A 19,708-nucleotide genomic window follows, 5' to 3' on the forward strand; every position below is an offset into this window, starting at 1 on the left:
TTACCTGCCTTACTCCAGAAATCTTCATAATACACAGCCATGCCCCTAGACTGAATCATTTAATCAAGGTGCACTTGCTCGTTCGTGACTCTTTTCCACTCTCACAACTAAGTATAATCACTTTCTCTGATCCCATTCCGAAAGGTGTCTGTTTATGTAGTATTCTGAATCTTTGCTTGAGCTTACGTCTACAGCGAAGCGATTACTTCGGACTTAGGGCGGTCTCAATCTTAGCCCAATACTTTTTCCGTAGCATTCCTTGAATCCAGTAGTCTCCATTGGCATCGCGGCCCAAGATGGTAAAGATACTCATTAGAAACGCAGGAGTACCCGCCGTTATCAAATGCATGTGAACGCCAGTCGGCTTTGCCAACACACGAGAAGCAGGAGCATCAGATTGAGGAGCGACAGACGGACGTGACGCATGTTCGTCCTCCCAGAGTCCATCACAACCCATAGCGCTCATCATTTCGATGCCACTGCTAGCGGCAGTATCGTTGGATGAAGCCTCAGGAAGGCGCGCACGCTCGTTCTCAAAGAGCCCGTCACAACCAATCTCGTCAACCGCCGCGGCCGAGAAGTCAACATTGAAGAACTCGGCCTTGGTCCAGTTGGTACACACAACCATGTGCATGCCCGCATCGCCGAAGAGAGCAGGCAGTCCGGCTTTGCCGTTGCCCGACTTTTTCTTTTTGTTGCCGTTCTCAACAACCTCATCCCCATGTGCACGCCGCTGCAGCGCCAAGAGAGCTTCAACCTGCGGCCTAGTGCTAAGTTGCGCGATCGCCTCTCTGAGGGCCTTTGCAACGCGGCCAAAGCCCAGCTGATCGTTTCTGACAAGATCTCGCGTGGGTAGCAGGGCAGGAATAGGCAAGATTGCGTTACCAACCAGTGCTCCTTTCTTGGGCAATCGTCCTGCTTGTGCCAGAATGCCACGTAAACCCATCATGTTTAGTATAGCGATGGTTTTGCGGCTCTTGGAGGGATTGCGGATGCGTGAGCTAATGATTTTGCGTGTCCACCATGAACAGAGAATATCACCATCACTTAGAAACGTGGCTGGAGTTAACTGAGACTTATGACCCTTCTCTGGCCCTTGAGGTCCCGACGAACTAGCATTCTCGGCGTCGAGAGCTTGGAGCGCGTCATTGCGCAAAGACCTGACATATGCTGCGGGCACACACACCGTCCTAAACTCCTCAGCCGCGTTTCTGTTCAGCAGCTTGTCGAGTGATTGCCGAAGACCGAGCGTAACGAGTTGAACAATTCCAAGTTGTCGATCGATGTGCCGGTACTGTTCGGAAGGGGATGTAGAAGCTGCTGTTTTGCTTGCACCGTCCTTTGTTACCATTTTAGTTGGCTCAGGTGATATACCCAAAGATCTAAGAGGATCGGTCCCAATCAACGGAATGACCTCTTCATGGCGTCCCTGTAGAGTGAGAGACCATGCGTCAAAGAGATCTTTAAGACCCATACAGTCCCACATGATATGAGAGAAGCCTAATGATACCAATGTTGCGTCGTTGAACGTGGTGACTTGTAGGCCTATCATCGGTTTATCGTGATAGACATAGTCTTCGAAACAAGTAGGATCACTTGGGTGTCGCATCAAGGGGGAGAAGTCCACGCCATTGCCTGACTCCACCATCCAAGGAACAGAGGCGTCATGAGAGCCACCAGAAGATGATGGAACTCTGCTCCGAAGTCGAGATGCTAATGGATGTTGCTTGATACTGATGTTGTTGTGACGGTTGTGATGAAAGGTGATTGCAGGCCGCTTCTCAGTGTATGTGTCAGGCACATGCCAATACAGCTTATTCGAAGGCTATGGATTCAAGTTAGTAAAGCGCATCATAGAGGCGAACTCGTATTGCTACAGGGGACTTACACCTAGCCGCACCCTCCCACCCAGCCTGCGCCAGCCATCCCGGCGGTCAAGCAATTTTTCCAGAGCTCTTCGTAGTTTGGCTGCATCCAGTTGGCGGTCGAAGCGCAGCATTACGTTGAGGACAGCATCGCGAGAGTGATGGTCCCAGTAGTCGACCGGGATAACCTTATCGGTCAAGACTGTAGGCGGAGCCAATCTCGCCACTTTGCGTCGAAGAATGGACATCTTTTTGCAAACTGATTGCAAACGAAGGACTCAAGCTCTAACTGCAGAGCGTCAAAAACGAAGAAGTCACGCAAATGGAGCGCTGTCTTCTTGATCTTCCCAAATGTGGACAGCCACGACTGAGGTAAAGAACACGGTTGGAATTGAAAACAGGCAACTGTGCGGTGAACAGGGGCGTCGCGACTTGTCTTGCGAGCGCTCCAATCGGCGCGTACCTGTGTGTTCCGAGATCTAGAAAGGGACGAAGGATCTAGTTGCATCTTCAGCGGCCCGGGCTCATCCTTCATGCAAGGCGAGGTAACATCGGTGAAACCCCACAATCTGTTTGATCACTGAATTGCCGTGTAAGCGGACAGTGCGAATCTGATAGAACCTAGAGAAGGGCGAAGGATCCCACGCTGACAGCTTGGCGAATAGAGCTTATGGAGACCCTGGTCCTGTTCCAGATGTCGTAACCCCACACCGAGCTCGTGGTTCAGACGAACACGACCCGTGCCGAGACGGAGACGACCTCCGTCGGCCGTTGACTAGATCATACACGAAGATAAGAGCTACCAAGTGGATGATATGACACACTAGGGACATAGCGCTAAGGATCAGGTGCTCCGCCTGGCTAGATGCTAACTCTTTATTCATTCAAGTCTCCGTTCCATCAGGCTTACGATAGTGAAGCCAGGCCCAAACAAGCATGTGAGAGCGATATTCCAAGACACTTCTCTACCAATCGACCATGTATCCCCCTTTACCCGCATCGAAGGCTGGAAAAATATGACCCAAGCGAACGCAGCGGCGGTGCCGATGTAGTAGTCATAGCGGAGAAAGTTGAATGCGCCTTCTGTCATCCCATTTACCTGGGTCTCATTATCCCACTTCTGCGGCAGGAAGAAGTCGGCAGGTCGCAGCTGCGCATGTGGCGAATCTTGTGTAGGCTCCAGCTTGCCAATGGCAGCGGAGACAATGGGTATGAGACCCAAGACATGGATCAAAGCGGAGACTACGGCGGTAGCTTTGTACAATCTTCGAAGAGCTGACATGTTACGGCTGAGTTCGCCGTCTTCGGTAGTGCGTTCTTCCGATTTTCGTGCCGGGATGGCTCCCACCAAAGACACGGCAATCACCTGGACTAAGGCCATCCACGCTGGGAAGTTCTGCCAAACAGCTACAGCGACCTGTCGTGACTGGCCAGAGAGATGGTTGCTTGGCAGACACATAATCGCCGATGGGATTACAAGCCCAATTAGCACTGATGCCGGGATAGCTTTAATGGCAGCCATGGTCGGTAGTCTTGAATGCTTCCTAGGTGACTGAGAAAGCAGGGATACATAACAGTATATGGGCATGATGATGAAGTACCCTGCATACTGTATGGCAAGACCCCAGAGCGCGAAAGGAATCAGGTCCCTTGCGCGTCGCGTTCGTAAGCTCTCGACTAGCATGACAGTGAAAACAGCTATGAGAAGCCCCATCCAGTGCCACCCTAGCAGAGCCAAAGCCTGGGACGAGCCATCGACTGTAGGGATGATGCTGAACTGCAGGTTGGCGAGATACGAGTCCAGGGGCGGGACCCCGGTATAGACTGTCAGGAGGGGTGTTTTGTTGTCTGGGAGTAAGGGTGTTGCCGATGCTCGCCTATCGGTGAATAACTGAGCGTGGCCAGAGTTGATCATGAGGTTTGAGACCGCATAGAGTCCAGCCAGTGTGATGAACGGAAATACAACGTGTATCGATGATGGAGCCATGATGGCGGTGTTGCTTGTCGATCAAGTGCTAAAGTGAGGGAAAATGGTGTGAACGGGAGACTGGACAATGATGTTGATGCAAAAGCTTCAAGATAGCTAAGCATGGGACACACAAATCAACGTTTATGTAGTAAGAGGATCACCTTACTGTTTGAGACATGGTTCAATACGTGGCCTAGTCTACAAGTCCAACACCATCACCGCCTAAGACACACTCGTGGCTTGCTTGATCCTGCAAGGATACCCGTTGTTGGGCTTAGTGCTTCCATGGATGATCTGATAGGCACGATCCCCTGCTACTTCTGTGGGACCCGTCCGGCCCATCGTCTCGTTGAACTCGACGTAAGCGTCCGCAAAGTCAAAGTCCCGCAGCACCATAGCTAAGATTACCTTCACCTCCAGCAAGGCTAATTCTTGGCCAATGCAGTTTCGCGGCCCTCGCTCAAACGGCCGCCACGCCTCCTTGTCCGCGGGGTACAGCTCGTCACCAGGAGAGGCCAGCCAGCGTTCCGGGACAAACTCATCCGGCCTCACCCAGTGCTCTGGTGCTCGATGGATAGCGTGATGCACACCCCAAAGCATGAAGCCTTCAAGATTCGTTTTGTCAGTTTCCGATACCGTGAAGCCTGGTCCAGACGCACGCGTACTGGACACGGGTGGGTACAGCCGGAGAGCCTCCTTGACAACGGCTGATGTATATGCCAGTCGATTGAGGAGCTGGGGGGCTTTGGCGATGCTATTTCCAGTCTCCTTTACGGTGCTGTCGGCTCCGAAGATATCGTTGTGCTCTTGGCGCGCTCTTGATAGGGCAGCTGGGTGAAGCGAAAGGAGATGGATAGAATAGACCACCGCAGCGGCTGTCGTGTCATAGCCAGCGAAGAGAAAGAGCTTCATCTGTGAGACGGCGTATTGCTTGAATGTGGGATCCATAGTCATCTTCTGACCAGAATTTCCATTGTTCTTCTCCGAGAGTAGATATGTTTCAAGCGCCAGGTCGACAACAGCCTTGCTTCTTCTTGGGACTGCCGTTGTCTTCTCGGGTCCGGAATCCCCAAGCTGGGCCTGAGATCGCATTGCAGCGAAGTGCGTCTCCAACTCGCTCGAGACATACCTATCCATCCTCCATCGATTATAGCGATAGACCAAGTGCCTTATCGGGTTGAACTTTCTGAAGAGATTTGTCTCATTGGGGGATGGGATCCAGTCGGCTTGACTGCGAAATGCTGACACAAGATCACAGCCCTGCCTCTGGGCGTTCAAACGAGAACCTCTACAATATCAAGTTAGAACTATCATTGAACAGTGGCAACATTTTTCTTGAGAAATTTTGGACTCACAATGTTGCGAGACAACTCATGTCCATAGTCAACCGCGACATAGTCTCAAACAACGAGAAGATCTTGCCGGCCGCTGCTCTCTCTCGCAGGATATCATGCAACACCAGCGTATTTTCAACGAGACCCGGTACCAGCGTCACAAGATGCGCCGCGTTGAATCCAGGATTGAAAACGCCCCGCCAGTACCGCCACTCATCTCCCTCCATCGTGACGAGACCATGGCTTCCGATGAGAGGCTTCAGGAATCCCAACACGCCCTCATGTTTAGGAAGTTGCGGCTCATGCGCCGTCACTCGAGCCTGATCGTGACTTGTCGTTATCACCATCAATGGTGGACCGGTCGGCCACAGGTCCAGGTAGAAGACAGCTGGGAGGTCAGGGTACACTCGCCTGATTTCGCCCGCCAGGTAGTGCCCGTGAAAATCGCTCGGAAGGGTTTTCGCAATCTTAGCCGCGAGCCCTAGATGACCGAGGAAGAAGTTATGAGGAGGCATTGGCAGGCCTTGTCGTTGAAGGCGCTGGAACATGCGGCGATGGTTGATGAGCTTCACGAGGAAGCGCACTATGAGGATGGCTGCGACGAAGGCGGCAACCTGCGCAAAGGTCCAGGTGCGAAGCCTTGACAACCCCGCGACGCCATACTGGTGTTGCCAATGTTCGACTGTTGAGTTCATCGTGGATATCGCACGAACGAGCACGCGTTCTGAAACCGTTGTACCGGCTGTCGACGTTATTCAGAATCCTCAGCCTTCAACGTAACTGCCAGACTTCACTGCCAACGACAGAAGGGAAAGAAATCACATGCCGAACCTCCTCGCTCTCACATCGAATTGCAGAGATTCCCATTACATCATACAGGGCAACGAATTTCACGACAGTCTTTCCCCATTCAACTAGCTGAATGTGACACTGTGTCAGAAAGAAGCGAAAGTTTGATCTTTTCGGTCAGTTGTGAGCACTAAGCTGGAATTGGGTCTTCCGTAGGATTCCCGTTGACCCGCTGGGAAGGATTTCCCGGCGCTGACGGCGTTGTAACCCTCCCCACTAGTGCCGGCCACTTCACCCCTGCAGAGACGAGAACCTGCAGAGATGAGCAGGGTGTTGCAGAAATACCAGCCTCACTTCTTGGCGCTTAGCAGCAGTTCTCACATAATCTTGTCTGATTGGGCTTCTTCTTGCTCGGCATACGGCTTTCGAGAGTCCGGACTATGGATAGCTCGCCCTGGCAGCGGGACTAAGTGGCAATTATGCTATCATCTGAGACAAGGCACTAGAGCACCCAGCTCGGTGAAAACCCGACTAAAGTAGTCTTAGGCAGAAACGTTTCATCCAGAAAGAAAAGAAGCGATGACGGGGCGAGTGCGATGTGGAAGCGAGACCAAGGCTCGGTAAAGAGATGTGTCAGATCTAGAGAGTATGTTCAAGAAAGCAGACGGATGTTGTAATCTACATGAACAAGGTGGAAAGAGAAGTTGATCGCAGGGCAGCTCTGGGTATCTTCTCGTGGATTTTAGTTTTAGAAGTAAGACGCCCAGAGCCATTCGTTTGTATCGGCGAATTATTACTTTCAAGAATAGTATGTTCATTCTCCGCCTGGTGAATTGATGTCTAGATGTTTCCAGCGACTAGTGTAATCTGCCATAATACCCAACAAGAAGAGCAAATATAGCCAAGAATGAAGCAATCACCCACACCGTTTTTCGACGTCTAGAAAGTTCTAAGTTGTTCTGTTGAGTTCCAGCCTTTGTATATGCAATATCCCAATGCTGCCATATCGGATGTTTGCACATCCACCCGAAATGGATTTGGTTAAAGCTTTGAAGATGCCAAATCGTCAGCTTGTATTTTTAAACGATTGAGCAAGTGAAAGGAAAGTTATCGCGTGACTTACGGACATATCGAGCTGTTCCAGCCTCCATTCTGTATGTAGCCATTGTGACAAGTTTGCCAGACTTTGTCTAGCGACCTTCTCTGCACATCAGCCGTGTAACTTTGCTCGGCTTCTAGCTGAATCTCAACAGTACGGGCCTGTCCGCTCAGAACAAGCTTGAGGAAGTTCAGAGCATATCCTGTCACATTTTCACTTGCTAAAATGGCTGATGAGTGGCCGCTGACGGAGTTTGGCCCCAGAACCATGAAAAAGTTGGGGAATCCGTGAACTGCAGTGCTGAGGTACGCGCCAGGGCCTCCATTTGCCTGCCAGACATCGTGAAGAAATTTGCCGTTTTTCCCTTGCACTTTCAAGCGATGGAGGTAAGTCGAAGTCTCGAACCCATTTGCCAAGAGAATGACATCTGCGGGCTTCTGGATGGTTTCATTGTGGCACTTCTCTTCGATGGACTCCAAGCGCTCTTCTCCTGGTCGAGGACCTAATACAATGCCCTGGGGTTCGATTGAAACCAGAGGTCTGTCGGTAAGTTCAATATTGGGGAGACTCAAGCTTTCCAACCATCCACCGTCGACAATGATCCGCCGACATCCAACACCAAAGTGTGGTGTGAGCATGTCGTGATATCTAGGTGGCACCGTCTTCCGCAGGTGACTTGAGAGTCTTTTCTCAAACCACTGTCGCCGCTTCTTGCCGAACCAGCCCGTGCCGACATTGAGCCATGTTGATTCAGCGTACAAGAAGAGGCAAAGCCGAAGAAACAAGCCTAGTCCAGGTATGGTTCTAAGCAACGTGGAAACAACCTCCATCAAACGCGGAGGAGGTTTCTCAGGTCGAGCCATAACCCACGGCGGTCCCCTCATTAGCTGCGTGATTGACTTCGCAGCAATCTCTGGGCTTGCCAGTGCCGGAACGAGCTGCGCTGCAGTGCAGCCTGCCCCGATTACGACAACATCTTTTCCTGTCAGGGAAACATCCTCTTTCCACTGCGCGGTGTGAAAGACCTGTCCTCGGAAAGACTCAATTCCTGGGACATGCTGCGGCCAAAGATTGGGCTCGACAAGCTCACCGGCGCATGTAATTAGGATCTTACACCGGAGAGCCTCTTCTTCTGAAGTCTTGTCTTGGGGATTCAGACTGGTCACCTTGACTTCCCACTCGGCATCTTCATCAATCCATCGAGCACTTGACACCTCGGTGTTGAGCTGAATGTTGCTGTGGATATCAAACTTGTCGCAGACACCGTCCAAGTACTGCTGGATCTCCTGGCCTGGAGGAAACAAGGTCGTCCACTCATAGTTTGGGGCGAAAGAATACGAGTAGAAAATCGCCGGGCTACATCAACAGTCAGATCCGACGTCACGATCAGAAAAGGTCAATCATCTCTGCCTCCCGACACACTGATTCCACTTACATATCGCAGGCTACGCCCGGGTATCTGTTGGCAAACCATGCCCCTCCGACACCGTTCTGTCTGTCGAATATTCGGAAGTCGTCAGTACCCAGCTTGGTCTTGAGCATACAACCCACGGCGATTCCAGATTCTCCTGCACCGATGATGATAGTTGAGTAACTGTTTGGCATTGTGGTTAAGTCTGGCCTCTCACCCGTGGCCATCTGGATTTTCTTTGGACTTGCCCAACAGATTATGGCCACGATGTGATGATTCTTTCTTCCTTCACTTCGGAGGTCACCTCCGTTAACCTAGCGTTGCCTTATTTGGGCCTATGGATCATCAACAATCCGGAGTGCCCTGGATTGGTCCTAGGCCCTGCAATCCTAGTCTGACACAGTGCAATCCAACATCATTATGGCGCGACTGACTTTGCGGGTCCATTTGGCTGTGCTCACAGTGCTTATGCCAAGTATCGTGATTCTGAATGCAGGGTTGCAAACTAGTCTCGTTGTCTTAGGCAGCAGAACCACTAGCATGGCCGCTGACACTAATCAGCAAGTGTAGCCATTACACATATCCACATGTACCCATGTCAGCTACTATCTTGGTAGACATCGTTACATCGACATCATCTAGCGATTTTTTGCACCGTGTAAATCGCGTCCCTTCCCCTACCAGGATTACCGAGTCCAGAACCGCTCCCATGGCTCATGTCAAGTACATATGACAGAGGTGGGTCGGACTTTCGGCAAAGAGGACATACACCTGATTGGTAAGGCTGATAGCATCGTCGTACTCCCGAATCCTTCGAAACAGATGTGCTCCGTATGACTTCTAATGCCACTCGGGGCAATTCGGCCACTTTTGAATCCGTTAACCCAGATCCGGTGGAATAGCATCCAAGCCTTTGGCAGGGAATACAATCCTTTACGGTCTGTGGGACACAGTGCTTCTTACTCGACAGCAAATGACCACAATCACATGCAGCCCGGGTGCCACTATGTATCATCCTTCAGCAAAGTCTGAGCAGCATGTGTGTAAGTCGTCAAGCTCAAGCCTCCGCGCGGCAGCACGAGAACTGAATCCACTGAAGTATTAGGAGACTACTGGAAATGGAGCTGGCTCGGGTTTTCGAGGTGACTCGGCAACCTGCCAACATCACGAGCTTTCGAAATTCCACCATGGACGATCATGAGTTCCCACTCACTCATCAATTCAAATTGATTCTACTGAGGATCAGTTCCTGGCCTGTAGTTCACGCTTTCAAATACTTTGTGCTGGTCATCTTTGGTGTTTGCTTGTGCACCTACATCTTCACATCATGCCGTTTTTACCTTAGCAGCAAGAAGAACCGCCAATTCCGAGGAAATGAGCCACCTACCTTGGCATATTGGTTGCCATGGGTTGGGAATGGCATTCAGATGATCAGAGATCCTCATAAGTTCTATGAGGAAACGCTGTAAGTTTATTCTTGAGTACTATATGTTGAGTATATGGCCATCATGCTGATCGACGTTACCGTAACAAAAGTGCCAAACGACCAACAAAAGGACCGGTGACTATGCGTCTAGGTCCTATTTCCATGTACCTCGTAATGGGCGCCTCGAATATTCAAGCAATTTTTCGACAGTCTAGCAGTCTTTCGTTCGAGTTTATGCAGTTGCGTATCGCACACAAGGTCAAAGGCCTTCCAGCCAGCGATGCCGCCCTTCTGGGGATGGACGACTCAGGGGCTGGTACTCTCAACCAGTCTGAGACCGGCGTTGTAGGGAAAGGGCGCATTTGGCACATACTTCATGGGATATACCTCAAGAACCTTACGGAAAAGTCAGCCGTAGACTTTCTGACGGCCAAATTTGTCTTCGAGTTTTCCGAACAGCTCAAGACTTGTCCAGAAGGCGCATCAGCCCCAGCGATTGTCGGCTTATACGACTTCCTACAGACGTACCAATTCGCTGCATCAACCATTACTTTAGTCTGTCCGCGAATTCTCCAAAAGGGCTCGTTGGAAGCCAAGACATTCTGGGACTACGATGCTGCCTTCATGACACTCATGCAGGGGCTGCCAAAGCTAGTGTGTCGCAAAGGCTGGGCAGCGCGCGACCGCACTCTTGAAGCCACCAAAGACTGGCTGGCGGCAGCAACTGCTGGTTGTCCCCCAGACAGCGATGCTGATTGGGAAGAGAACTTTGGTCACAGGCTTGTGCGTGAGCGAAATGCTGCACTTGTTGATTACGGTATCAGCTTCGAAGGACGTGCAGCAATGCATATGGGCCTCATTTGGGCGTGAGTGGTGTCTCTTCCTATCTCTCCTGACCCCCGATATTTTCCTGTTGTTTTCTCCCATGGTCATCTGCTAACTTCTGCCGTTGAACAGCATCAATGCTAACGCCGTTCCCATGACCGCATACATGTTATTCGAGATGGTCCGAGACCCGCAACTCCTCTCAAGAATCCGCGCCGAGGTGAAGACTGCAATGGTCGTCGGTACGAATATGACATCAGTACTCGATATCGATATCACAAAGCTAGCGGCTCTGCCTTTGCTGAACTCCGTATACAACGAATGCCTGCGTCTGCGCTCGAGCATCCCCATCTCGCGGCGTCTGCGGCAAGACATCGAGATTGACGGATATACGCTCAAGAAGGACAACTTCATCCTGGCACCCAGTTGGCTATCACACATCGACGAGGCAGTATGGGCGTTCCCAGGCCACCCGGCACGCGACTTCTGGGCCGAGCGTTTCTTGCAGCCAGAAATGCGCAAAGTCAAGCTGGGTGACTACTGTCCGTATGGTGGTGGGAGCGTCATCTGCCCTGGGAGATTCTTCGCCAAGCATGAGATTCTAGCGGCGGTTGCGATGATGGTCACCACTTTCGACATGGAGTTTGTGCGCTGGTCGCGTTTAGATGGTTCACCAGCGAGCAGAGGTCCGGGCATGGAGGGGGCGGAGTGTCGAGGTGTCGTAAGTCTTGATAGAGATGCTACGGTGAAGATCCAGAAGCGGAAGCTGTTATAAAAGGCATGTCGTATTATTTCAGCGTACACAGTCGGCTATCTGATTATTGAACATACATGTATTCTCTTGATCTAGAATCTGAACCACCAAAATCCAGTGCGACTTAATTCATTGTCCGCCGATGCATCGTCTGATGCCTCAAAGATACGAGATGGCAGATATGATTGCGATCGAAGTACGCACAGGGTTGACCCTTGTTCCCGTGACTCCTCAGTTTCAATTATCTTCGCCCATGTATCATCTTCCATCTTCTTGTGAGAAAACAGCACATCAAACAAACTTTGGAATGCTCTGATGATTTAAGGTTACGGCAGTCCTAGCGTCCGGCTGTCTCAGCTTCTTACATTACCATCCGGTCACGACTAATAGATCGTCGACTCCATGAGCTTAAATGCTAGCAAACTCCCATGACCCTCTTCTACGGATGAACATATAGGATCGATACGTTGTGTCATTTGCTCTAGCACTCACCTTCTTTACTTGGAATTCGTGGCAAGATGGCCCGAAATATCTTCAATCGCAACGCCAAACATGTACAGGCGCAAGCGGCCCGGTCTGAGGCCCCTGAATTCGAACCAGTTACGTGGTGGAAGGACCCTGGACTGAGGAAGTTGTACTTCTGGTGTGGTGTCTTGATGATGATGTCTGCATCGACAGGCTTCGATGCGTAAGCTCCTTCTCTTGCACATGGAGTCCAAAACACCAGTGCACAACAAGATACTCATGACGAAGGGATGCAGGAAGCTTATGAACACATCACAAGTCATGGATCAGTGGCAGAGCTCCTTCAATCATCCTGCAGGGGGAAGACTCGGCCTCATCGTTGCCATTCTCGATGTCGGATCTCTTTCCAGTTTCTGGATGGTGTGAGTGTGACCACAAGACTCAAGTTGCGGTCCAGTGTGAGACTTCTGCTAAACCCAGATTCACATAGCCCATATTTTGCAGACAAGTACGGCCGAAAAATGCCCATCATTATCGGTTGCGTCATAGAGACCATCGGCGCTTTCATAGGAGCTTTATCAAACAGCGAAGGAAGTAAGTCAGCCTTTTGAGTCGCAGGTTCCGTTGAGTAGTCCGAGTATTGATCCTTGCATGAAGTGTATATGGCCGGACGCTTCATTCTCGGCTTCGGAAGCTCATTCAACGGCGCCGGTCTCCTGATAGCCGAGATCGCGCACCCTCAGCACCGGGCCAAGATCTCTGCCATCGTCAACTGCATGTACGGAGTCGGATCGACCAGCTGTTCCTGGCTAGCCCTAGCGACCATTCGGATAATGAGCGACTGGTCGTGGAGATCGCTCACCATACTTCAGGCGTTCCCCGGCATCTTGGTTCTCTCGCTCATTTACTGGATCCCGGAGTCACCTCGCTGGCTAGTCGCCAAGGAACGTTACGAGGACGCTGAAAACATGCTATCCACGTACCACGGCAACGGGGATAAGACAAATGAGACAGTGGTATTTGAGTTTCGAGAGATGAAACAGACGTTGGCTCTTGAGTTCCAGGATAAAAAGTCCAGCAGCTACTTCGACTTTGTTCGGACTGCGGGCAATAGGTATAGGGTTGTGTTGTTGATCTCACTGGCGATGGTGTCTCAGTACAGCGGTACAAATCTCTTCTCCAACTACGCCAACAAAATTTACGAGGGTGCTGGCATTCGCGATCAGACAAACAAGGTTCTGGTGAGTATCTATCTACCTCACTGAGCAAAAACCTCCATCTGAAGCATTCTGACGGCTCATTTCCAAACCCAACAGCTCAGTGGCGGCCAGACGCTCTTGTCTCTCGTCGTCTCGGTATCCTTCTCATTGTGCATAGACCGATTTGGTAGAAGACCACTATTCCTCACAGCCACCACGGGAATGGTGCTCATGTACATGGGATGGACCATCATTAGCTCCCAGTTCGAGCGTACTCACGACCTTGCCCGATTTGGGTACCCCCAAATCGCCTTCATCTGGCTCTTCAGTCTCTCGTATCAGATCGCGTGGACCGGGGTCATGGCAGCCTACGCGTTGGAGATCATGCCATACAGTCTCAGGGCGAAGGCCGGCGTCATATCAACTATTTTTGTCAAGGGGTTGATCGTCCTAGGAAGGTGAGATAACATGATGAGTGAGGCTCCCAAGCTCATGTTCAATGCTGATATGCGACGCGTTCTTCAGCTATACCAACCCTATTGCTTGGGATAACTTCACAGCAGCCGGTCATGCATGGACACTGGCCATGTTCTACACTGTAAGTGACCCTCGCCTTGTAGTCAGCTCCATAATTGCCTCAACTGATTCGTCTGTAAGATCCTGGACTTCTGCTATCTCTTGTTCGTGTATTTCTTCTACCCAGAAACAAAGAATCTCACTTTGGAAGAAGTCGCCAAAGTCTTCGACGGCGATGAGGCAAAGGTTGCAAGGATGCAAATGGAGGACGTCAAGAATCAAGTGGAAGAAGAAAAGAAGAGGCAGAGTCACGTCGAAGTCATCGCCCTCTGATGGATCAACAAATATGAGGAAGGTTTCCTAGAGTGGGAGGTGCCGCAGTCATTTTGTGCACCACGTTCCGCGAAAGGGTCCAAGATCTTCGGGAATCGAGAAACCTGAACAAAGAGCCAAACTAGCCGACTCAGCCCAAGCGTAAAATTACACTACGGCCATAAGAGCAAAAGATAGCTTAGAGCTCGCAACGGGCATTGCCTCCCTTACTAGTAACATTCCTCGATCCGGTCCAGGCCTGCCTGTGATGATTCGGGCCGTGGCCTGGACCACAGCAAGATGAAATACTCGCATAACTCCGAGGAATGTGCCGACCTCTGCGAGGTGACGAAGGACCCTTACTCACAGCATCGCAAAAGCAAAGACGTCTTCCTTAGCCACGATCCTCGATTACCTAACCGCTCGGGAACCAGATAGCCGAGGAAGCCATTCTTCCGTCACACATCACCGTGCAACCGCAAACGACCTTGCGAGTACCTCGCTCGCGTTTGTACACAGTACGGAGAATTCGAGACCTTCTGCTCATTCCTAAAAGAGCTAGATGAGTCCTGGATGGTTGTGTCATTCAATATCTTCAAATGTATCGTGACTGATAGCGAATTCTATCTATACTGTATCTTTATCCAGAACTAACAAACACAACTCGTTTACTGAAAGTATTACGGGTTAATATTTACTCGGCAGCGGATATTCTTTTTGTACGAACCAAACCGTAGATTCCGCCGGTGATTGATGATTCTGGCCGGTAGAAATAAGAAAGTCCTCATCTCCACATCAAGTTGTCAGATTACCCGCATAGACTGAGGGACATATAGACATCTCTATATGTTCGCTACATCTCTCTACTTACTGAATTAAGTGCTGCGTCGTCTCAAATCCAGCCTCTTCGTGCACTGGTAACAACAACCCATTCGTCCTCGCGAAATCAGACCGAGCTTTCTCACTCACCCAAATGCTATCAACGTTGCTGGCGTCCAGTCCTTCTGCAGCTGCGGCATCTTTCATAGCCTTCAGCTCATCTTCAATCCTCTTTTCCTTGAAGCAAAAGTTCCGAGGGTACCAAAACTTTCGCTCGCGCGTGGGCTTGAACTCCGGGATAGACTCTCGGTCCAGTGCTCGAAGAATGACCTGTTCCGCAAGGGTCTATGCAAACTTAGCGTCGTCATAATGGCTTCTCTCATATGACCTACATAATTCTTGTCAGGTCGATCCAGATGAAGCTGGTCCTTCAGGGTGACATGGGTGTTGGTGATGACGCGAGCATAGTGGTGATAGTTGTAGTTCGCTGTGTGCGGAACCAGACCGTGGATGATGAAGACGTCGCCCTTCTTCGCCTCGACAGTCTGGGATATCTCGCACTCGCGCACGCCGATAGTCAGATCATTAGCGGTTAAAGCTGGGTCGAGACCTTCAGGGTGGTCGTAAAGTCGCTTGCAAACCTCTGCAGTAAGGTAAGTAGTCAGCAAGAGTTCAATAGCCATCAAGTCCGAACTAGACGTAATTGTGGATTATGACAGCTGGAAATGGATTCATACCTCGTAAGCCATCCTCGCATAATAGAGTACCTCCGCCTCCTGGTGGAATATCCGTGAAGCACCTCAGTTAATGACCGTCAACGTTGTTCCTGAGGAGTCAAGAAGTTGTCGGAACCAGTCATTGTCACAATGCCAGCCGCCTTTCTGCTTGGGCGATTTTACGTTGTCTGACTCTCGGGACCTGGTCTCGGAACCAAAGTTGACCACAAAATTGTCCTCCACCCAGCGTTCTCGCTCGTCATCCCAGGCTTCAACACCGCCGATGATGTCCGTGATTTTGTCAAACGCCTTTGGCGCGAACTTCTCGTAACGAAGTTGCCGATGGAAGGGCAGGTGAAGGTACTCCTGTGCCCATGTGGATTTGTCGCCAGCATCATACCCGCAACGGACCCAAAGATCCTTCATCTACCGCCGTATAACACCTGGATCGATACCGTTTTCGACGCGAAGCCAGCCATGCTCCACGAAGTTTTTGGCTTCCTCTTCTGTCAAATGCTGGAAGGGCGTGCTGGGTGGTGCATAGATAAACCTCTACCCAGGCTTAGCGAAAGATTTCGGGTACGGCGCCATGTTGAGAAAAGTGCGGACGGCTTGAGAGTGACCTGCACTATGCCTCTGTTACCTACCTTATCTTCATTCGATTCTGTTTCTTTGAGCGGCGGGCTACTTTTCGTGAATTTGATCCCACCGGCAGCTACTTGACAAAAATGTATCGATCGAGCATCATTCGAGTAATCAGGTTCCCCTCACGACAGCGCCATGCTTTTATCCGAAGCTCAATCATGAAGAGTAGCCACGGTCACCACTATAGCCTTGCTTTTGAGGCAGTACTGGTCATGTTAAAACTCTAATACACAGCCTGTCGGTCTATGCTCGACCGAGATCGGCTCCTACGATAGATATCTTTCTCTAGACCTGAGTCTCAAGTCACTGAGACGTGATCCAGGGGAATCTATAAGTATTCAGTGACCAAAACGGATGATATCACAAGCAATATGTATAGCATAACGTGACTGCCAATGCTGTATATGGAACCGCGTTTCTGAAGTTACAGCCCACTTCGGTCCATATTCCAGCGTGTTCCAGCCTAGATACATGTATCTAGACAGGGAAGACACTGGTCGCGAGAGTCGAGACCGCTCTGTATTAGATCAGGAACAGAGTGCTAAGCACAGTAGGCATCAGCAAACTATCAATGTTGTACGCAGCCATCGGGGAGTTTTGCACCGATGGGTATTTAAATAGCCGCGGGGTCGTGATCCTCCTTATCGCGTACTCGGCATTAATGTATATGCCGAAGGGTAACGGTAAGGATATAAGCCTTACTAATCACTATTTGGCTGACTGAATGTAGGACTGTACCTACTGGAGTTGGCACAGTCTCGTGAAGCTTTTTGGAGTTGACCCCTCGCGCCAATCTCCTCGAAACAAGGTATTAGTGAGTGCAATCGTGCCTCCATCTAACTAATAGTGTTGGAGAGCAATTAGAAGATGCTGCAATAGTGTGCTTATTCGATATGAAATTGCGTGGATTCTTTCTCGTTTTCTCTTTAACGTCAGAGGAACGGAGGCGCAGACGTACACCCATCTGACCAGATCGAATTCAGCCGTACCCAAACGTCCACCGGCGCAAGAGGCAACAAGCCTCTGGAGATCCTGTGTGACAACCAGCCATGCCATCTTCCGCCCGTACGAAATACCTACCACTACCGTTCAGATCCCAAGCCTCAATCCGCCATCACGCCCATCATCACTGTTCTGACATTGGTCAGCTGCAGTCAGTCAAGTGTGGTCACACACTAACGCTGAACCGAATAACACAGGTGGGCCCCGCATTATAAGCATAGCTCTTTGACGACGCCGTCCGAAAGCAGCCCGCCCGCGTCCGCTCCCTCCACCCCGTCACACCCGGAAACGGCGCTGCAGGCTCTCTCACAGGAAGGGGGGACCGGTTCGGTCACTGGTTTCCCTGCCCGCCTCTTGCGTACCAGGCCAATCATTTTCCTCTTTCCTCGCAGAACTGTTGCGATGCGGGTTTAGCTCCGTGGCTTGAGGCTCCCGAGATTCGGGTTAGTCGGTGTCTGCCTCTGGTCGAGATCTACCCTTCCAGAGGCGGCGGCGGTGAGACATTCTTTAGCGAGGAGGATATGTCTCGGATAGACTTGTCTTGGGCGGGCCAGATTTCGTCAACGGAGGAGGTTGAGCTGAAGAAGAGGAAAAGCGGGAGGGACGAGTTGTGTGACATCAAATGGCGAGGATGTTGGCTGAGATTAGCTGGGAATAAATACAGACGTTGCGTCCTCCTTCAGTCTAAGAGAACTCTCAGCTCTCAAGCACTTCAGCAACGGCCTTGGACAAGCATTAATAAAGATACTCTCGCCTGTGCCCCCTTCACCTTACCCAGGACAACATCCATCTCACTCACTCACACAACATCAACCTCACAAACACACCACAATGCGTTTCTCCTCCCTCCTCGCCGGTTTCGCCGCCCTCTCAGTATCCTCAGCAACTCCAGTGCCACTCAGCTTCCTCCCCTTCGGCAATCTCCCCTCCCAATCAAGCACAGGCGCGAGCATCATCGCCAACCTCGACACCCTCCAAGGCTCCATCCTCAAGCTGACAACAACCCTCAACGGCCTCGACTACACCACCGGCAACACCCTCAGCGTCGCCAACATCCTCAAGCTCCCCGCGGTCCTCCTAAACACAACCGGCCTCAACTCGGCCTCCTCCTCCACCTTGCTCGACGCAAAGGCCCTCACCCTGGCCCTCAACTCGACCGACTCGACCGCCATCGTCAACAAGCTCACAAACGAAATCCAGCCTGCGCTCAAGACGGTCACGGATCTGTTGAACAAGGCAAAGACATCTGGCGTTGTCGCGTCGTTGGCTCCGCTTGGTCAGACCGATTACCTCAAGCTGATCTCGACGAATCTCGGTGGTCTCGGAGCTGCGCTCTCGCCTTACATCGACACTACCTCGCAGTCTGGTTTGACCGGCGTGACTGCCACCCTCAGCAACCTCCTGAAAGCCACCGTCAACGTCTATACCTCCTGAGATTAGGCCAACTCTATCTGGATCGCCAGCGACTGGTACAAAAGAGATGGAAATGAACGTGAGGGTCAAATGGATAATGATTGGACACGGCTGGAAAAATGAGATTGAACCATGTAGGACTTAGCCAGCATCTTTAGTATTGTTTTATGCTTCGATTATCTTCACGACCGGGTTCACGATTCCGCCGGTACACCTTTTAATTCAATCATCTTCGCTTCATGTCTCAGTACGACTCAGCTATCACATATCTATCTTCTGAAGACATATTTCGATATCGTACCTCTTACGTACGGCTTTCTTTGTCACTGCACCCTAGGCTAAAAAATCCCATTCCCACGGTCCTACCTGCTGCCCGGATACGTCCAGGGGCTCATACATATTAAAGATAGGTAGATCAAGCATTTCATTAAGCTCTATGTTCGATTTTGGAAACTACGCCATGAGGGAAATAGTTAAGATGAAAATATCATCCCAACAACACAAGATCACCATCTGCTATGCCGTCGATAGAGATGCGATGCTACAAATGAGGCCGAACAATACTTATTTATCATCAGTCCGCGACGAAGGAGAACAGCATCGAGACACTCAAGCGAGCATGGCAAAAGTTCAAGTTTGACACTGACAGGGACAGAAGAACACTGACAAGTTCGTCGTACTGCACACCCAGGACATGATGTTTAAGAAGAAATCCTGTAATTCCGGACATCAGTGCCATACTTTGCCTCAGCGGATAACATCAAATGATTCTGATATCTCTCCTAGAAGCGTCGAGGTTACAGTTGTAACAGATCTAGTTAAAAAGCATTCACTACACTTCCCGGTCCTACAATCTCAGGGATCATGTCATCGTGTTTACATGCATCTTTCCGTAAAACTTCTACCAACCATGGAGTCCAGTCCGCCCAGCTCATCAGCAGCCGCACCATCACCGTCCCGGTAGTTGCTCTACTTCATCGCAAGCCCCGAGGTCAAGGCCGAAGTCGGAACGGCACCGAGAACACCCGCACGCCATGCTCCTTACTCGAACTTTGCTCAGACTCGATATATTCAAGAGCCAGGTGATATAGACTGAGGCAGGTGCAGTCCGAATCGGCAGCACCGAATGAGTTGATCGTTCCAAAGCCA

The 19,708-nt window shown here is 50.8% G+C and overlaps 7 protein-coding genes across 7 annotated transcripts; 3 read left to right on the plus strand and 4 right to left on the minus strand.

The window, feature by feature from the left end:
- Nucleotides 1-202: 202 nt before the first annotated feature.
- CTAM01_14998 (AflN/verA/monooxygenase) lies at nt 203-5,863 on the minus strand (the record flags this gene model as incomplete). Its single annotated transcript, XM_060530997.1, has 7 exons — nt 203-1,429; nt 1,511-1,825; nt 1,889-2,067; nt 2,577-2,640; nt 2,860-3,689; nt 4,068-5,122; nt 5,190-5,863. The coding sequence occupies 7 exons, from the start codon at nt 5,861-5,863 to the stop codon at nt 203-205; spliced, it is 4,344 nt and encodes a 1,447-aa protein (XP_060374407.1).
- A 951-nt stretch (nt 5,864-6,814) lies between these two features.
- Nucleotides 6,815-6,979, minus strand: CTAM01_14999 (uncharacterized protein; the record flags this gene model as incomplete). Its single annotated transcript, XM_060530998.1, has 1 exon — nt 6,815-6,979. One exon carries the CDS (start codon nt 6,977-6,979, stop codon nt 6,815-6,817), a length of 165 nt encoding a protein of 54 aa, XP_060374408.1.
- A 97-nt stretch (nt 6,980-7,076) lies between these two features.
- CTAM01_15000 (uncharacterized protein) lies at nt 7,077-8,694 on the minus strand (the record flags this gene model as incomplete). Its single annotated transcript, XM_060530999.1, has 2 exons — nt 7,077-8,412; nt 8,492-8,694. The coding sequence occupies 2 exons, from the start codon at nt 8,692-8,694 to the stop codon at nt 7,077-7,079; spliced, it is 1,539 nt and encodes a 512-aa protein (XP_060374409.1).
- A 1,340-nt stretch (nt 8,695-10,034) lies between these two features.
- CTAM01_15001 (uncharacterized protein) lies at nt 10,035-11,493 on the plus strand (the record flags this gene model as incomplete). Its single annotated transcript, XM_060531000.1, has 2 exons — nt 10,035-10,759; nt 10,851-11,493. 2 exons carry the CDS (start codon nt 10,035-10,037, stop codon nt 11,491-11,493), a joined length of 1,368 nt encoding a protein of 455 aa, XP_060374410.1.
- A 497-nt stretch (nt 11,494-11,990) lies between these two features.
- CTAM01_15002 (uncharacterized protein) lies at nt 11,991-13,985 on the plus strand (the record flags this gene model as incomplete). Its single annotated transcript, XM_060531001.1, has 7 exons — nt 11,991-12,160; nt 12,234-12,359; nt 12,428-12,531; nt 12,595-13,178; nt 13,254-13,594; nt 13,662-13,734; nt 13,794-13,985. 7 exons carry the CDS (start codon nt 11,991-11,993, stop codon nt 13,983-13,985), a joined length of 1,590 nt encoding a protein of 529 aa, XP_060374411.1.
- Nucleotides 13,986-14,831: 846 nt separating this feature from the next.
- Nucleotides 14,832-15,925, minus strand: CTAM01_15003 (uncharacterized protein; the record flags this gene model as incomplete). The annotated part of the gene is made up of 4 exons (XM_060531002.1): nt 14,832-15,113; nt 15,176-15,424; nt 15,521-15,559; nt 15,683-15,925. 4 exons carry the CDS (start codon nt 15,923-15,925, stop codon nt 14,832-14,834), a joined length of 813 nt encoding a protein of 270 aa, XP_060374412.1.
- Nucleotides 15,926-17,977: 2,052 nt separating this feature from the next.
- Nucleotides 17,978-18,580, plus strand: CTAM01_15004 (uncharacterized protein; the record flags this gene model as incomplete). Its single annotated transcript, XM_060531003.1, has 1 exon — nt 17,978-18,580. One exon carries the CDS (start codon nt 17,978-17,980, stop codon nt 18,578-18,580), a length of 603 nt encoding a protein of 200 aa, XP_060374413.1.
- Between the last annotated feature and the right edge of the window lie 1,128 nt (nt 18,581-19,708).

Source organism: Colletotrichum tamarilloi, assembly GCF_030869305.1.
Source record: "Colletotrichum tamarilloi strain Tom-12 chromosome Unknown Scaffold_143.1, whole genome shotgun sequence".
Classification (NCBI taxonomy): Eukaryota; Fungi; Ascomycota; class Sordariomycetes; order Glomerellales; family Glomerellaceae; genus Colletotrichum; species Colletotrichum tamarilloi.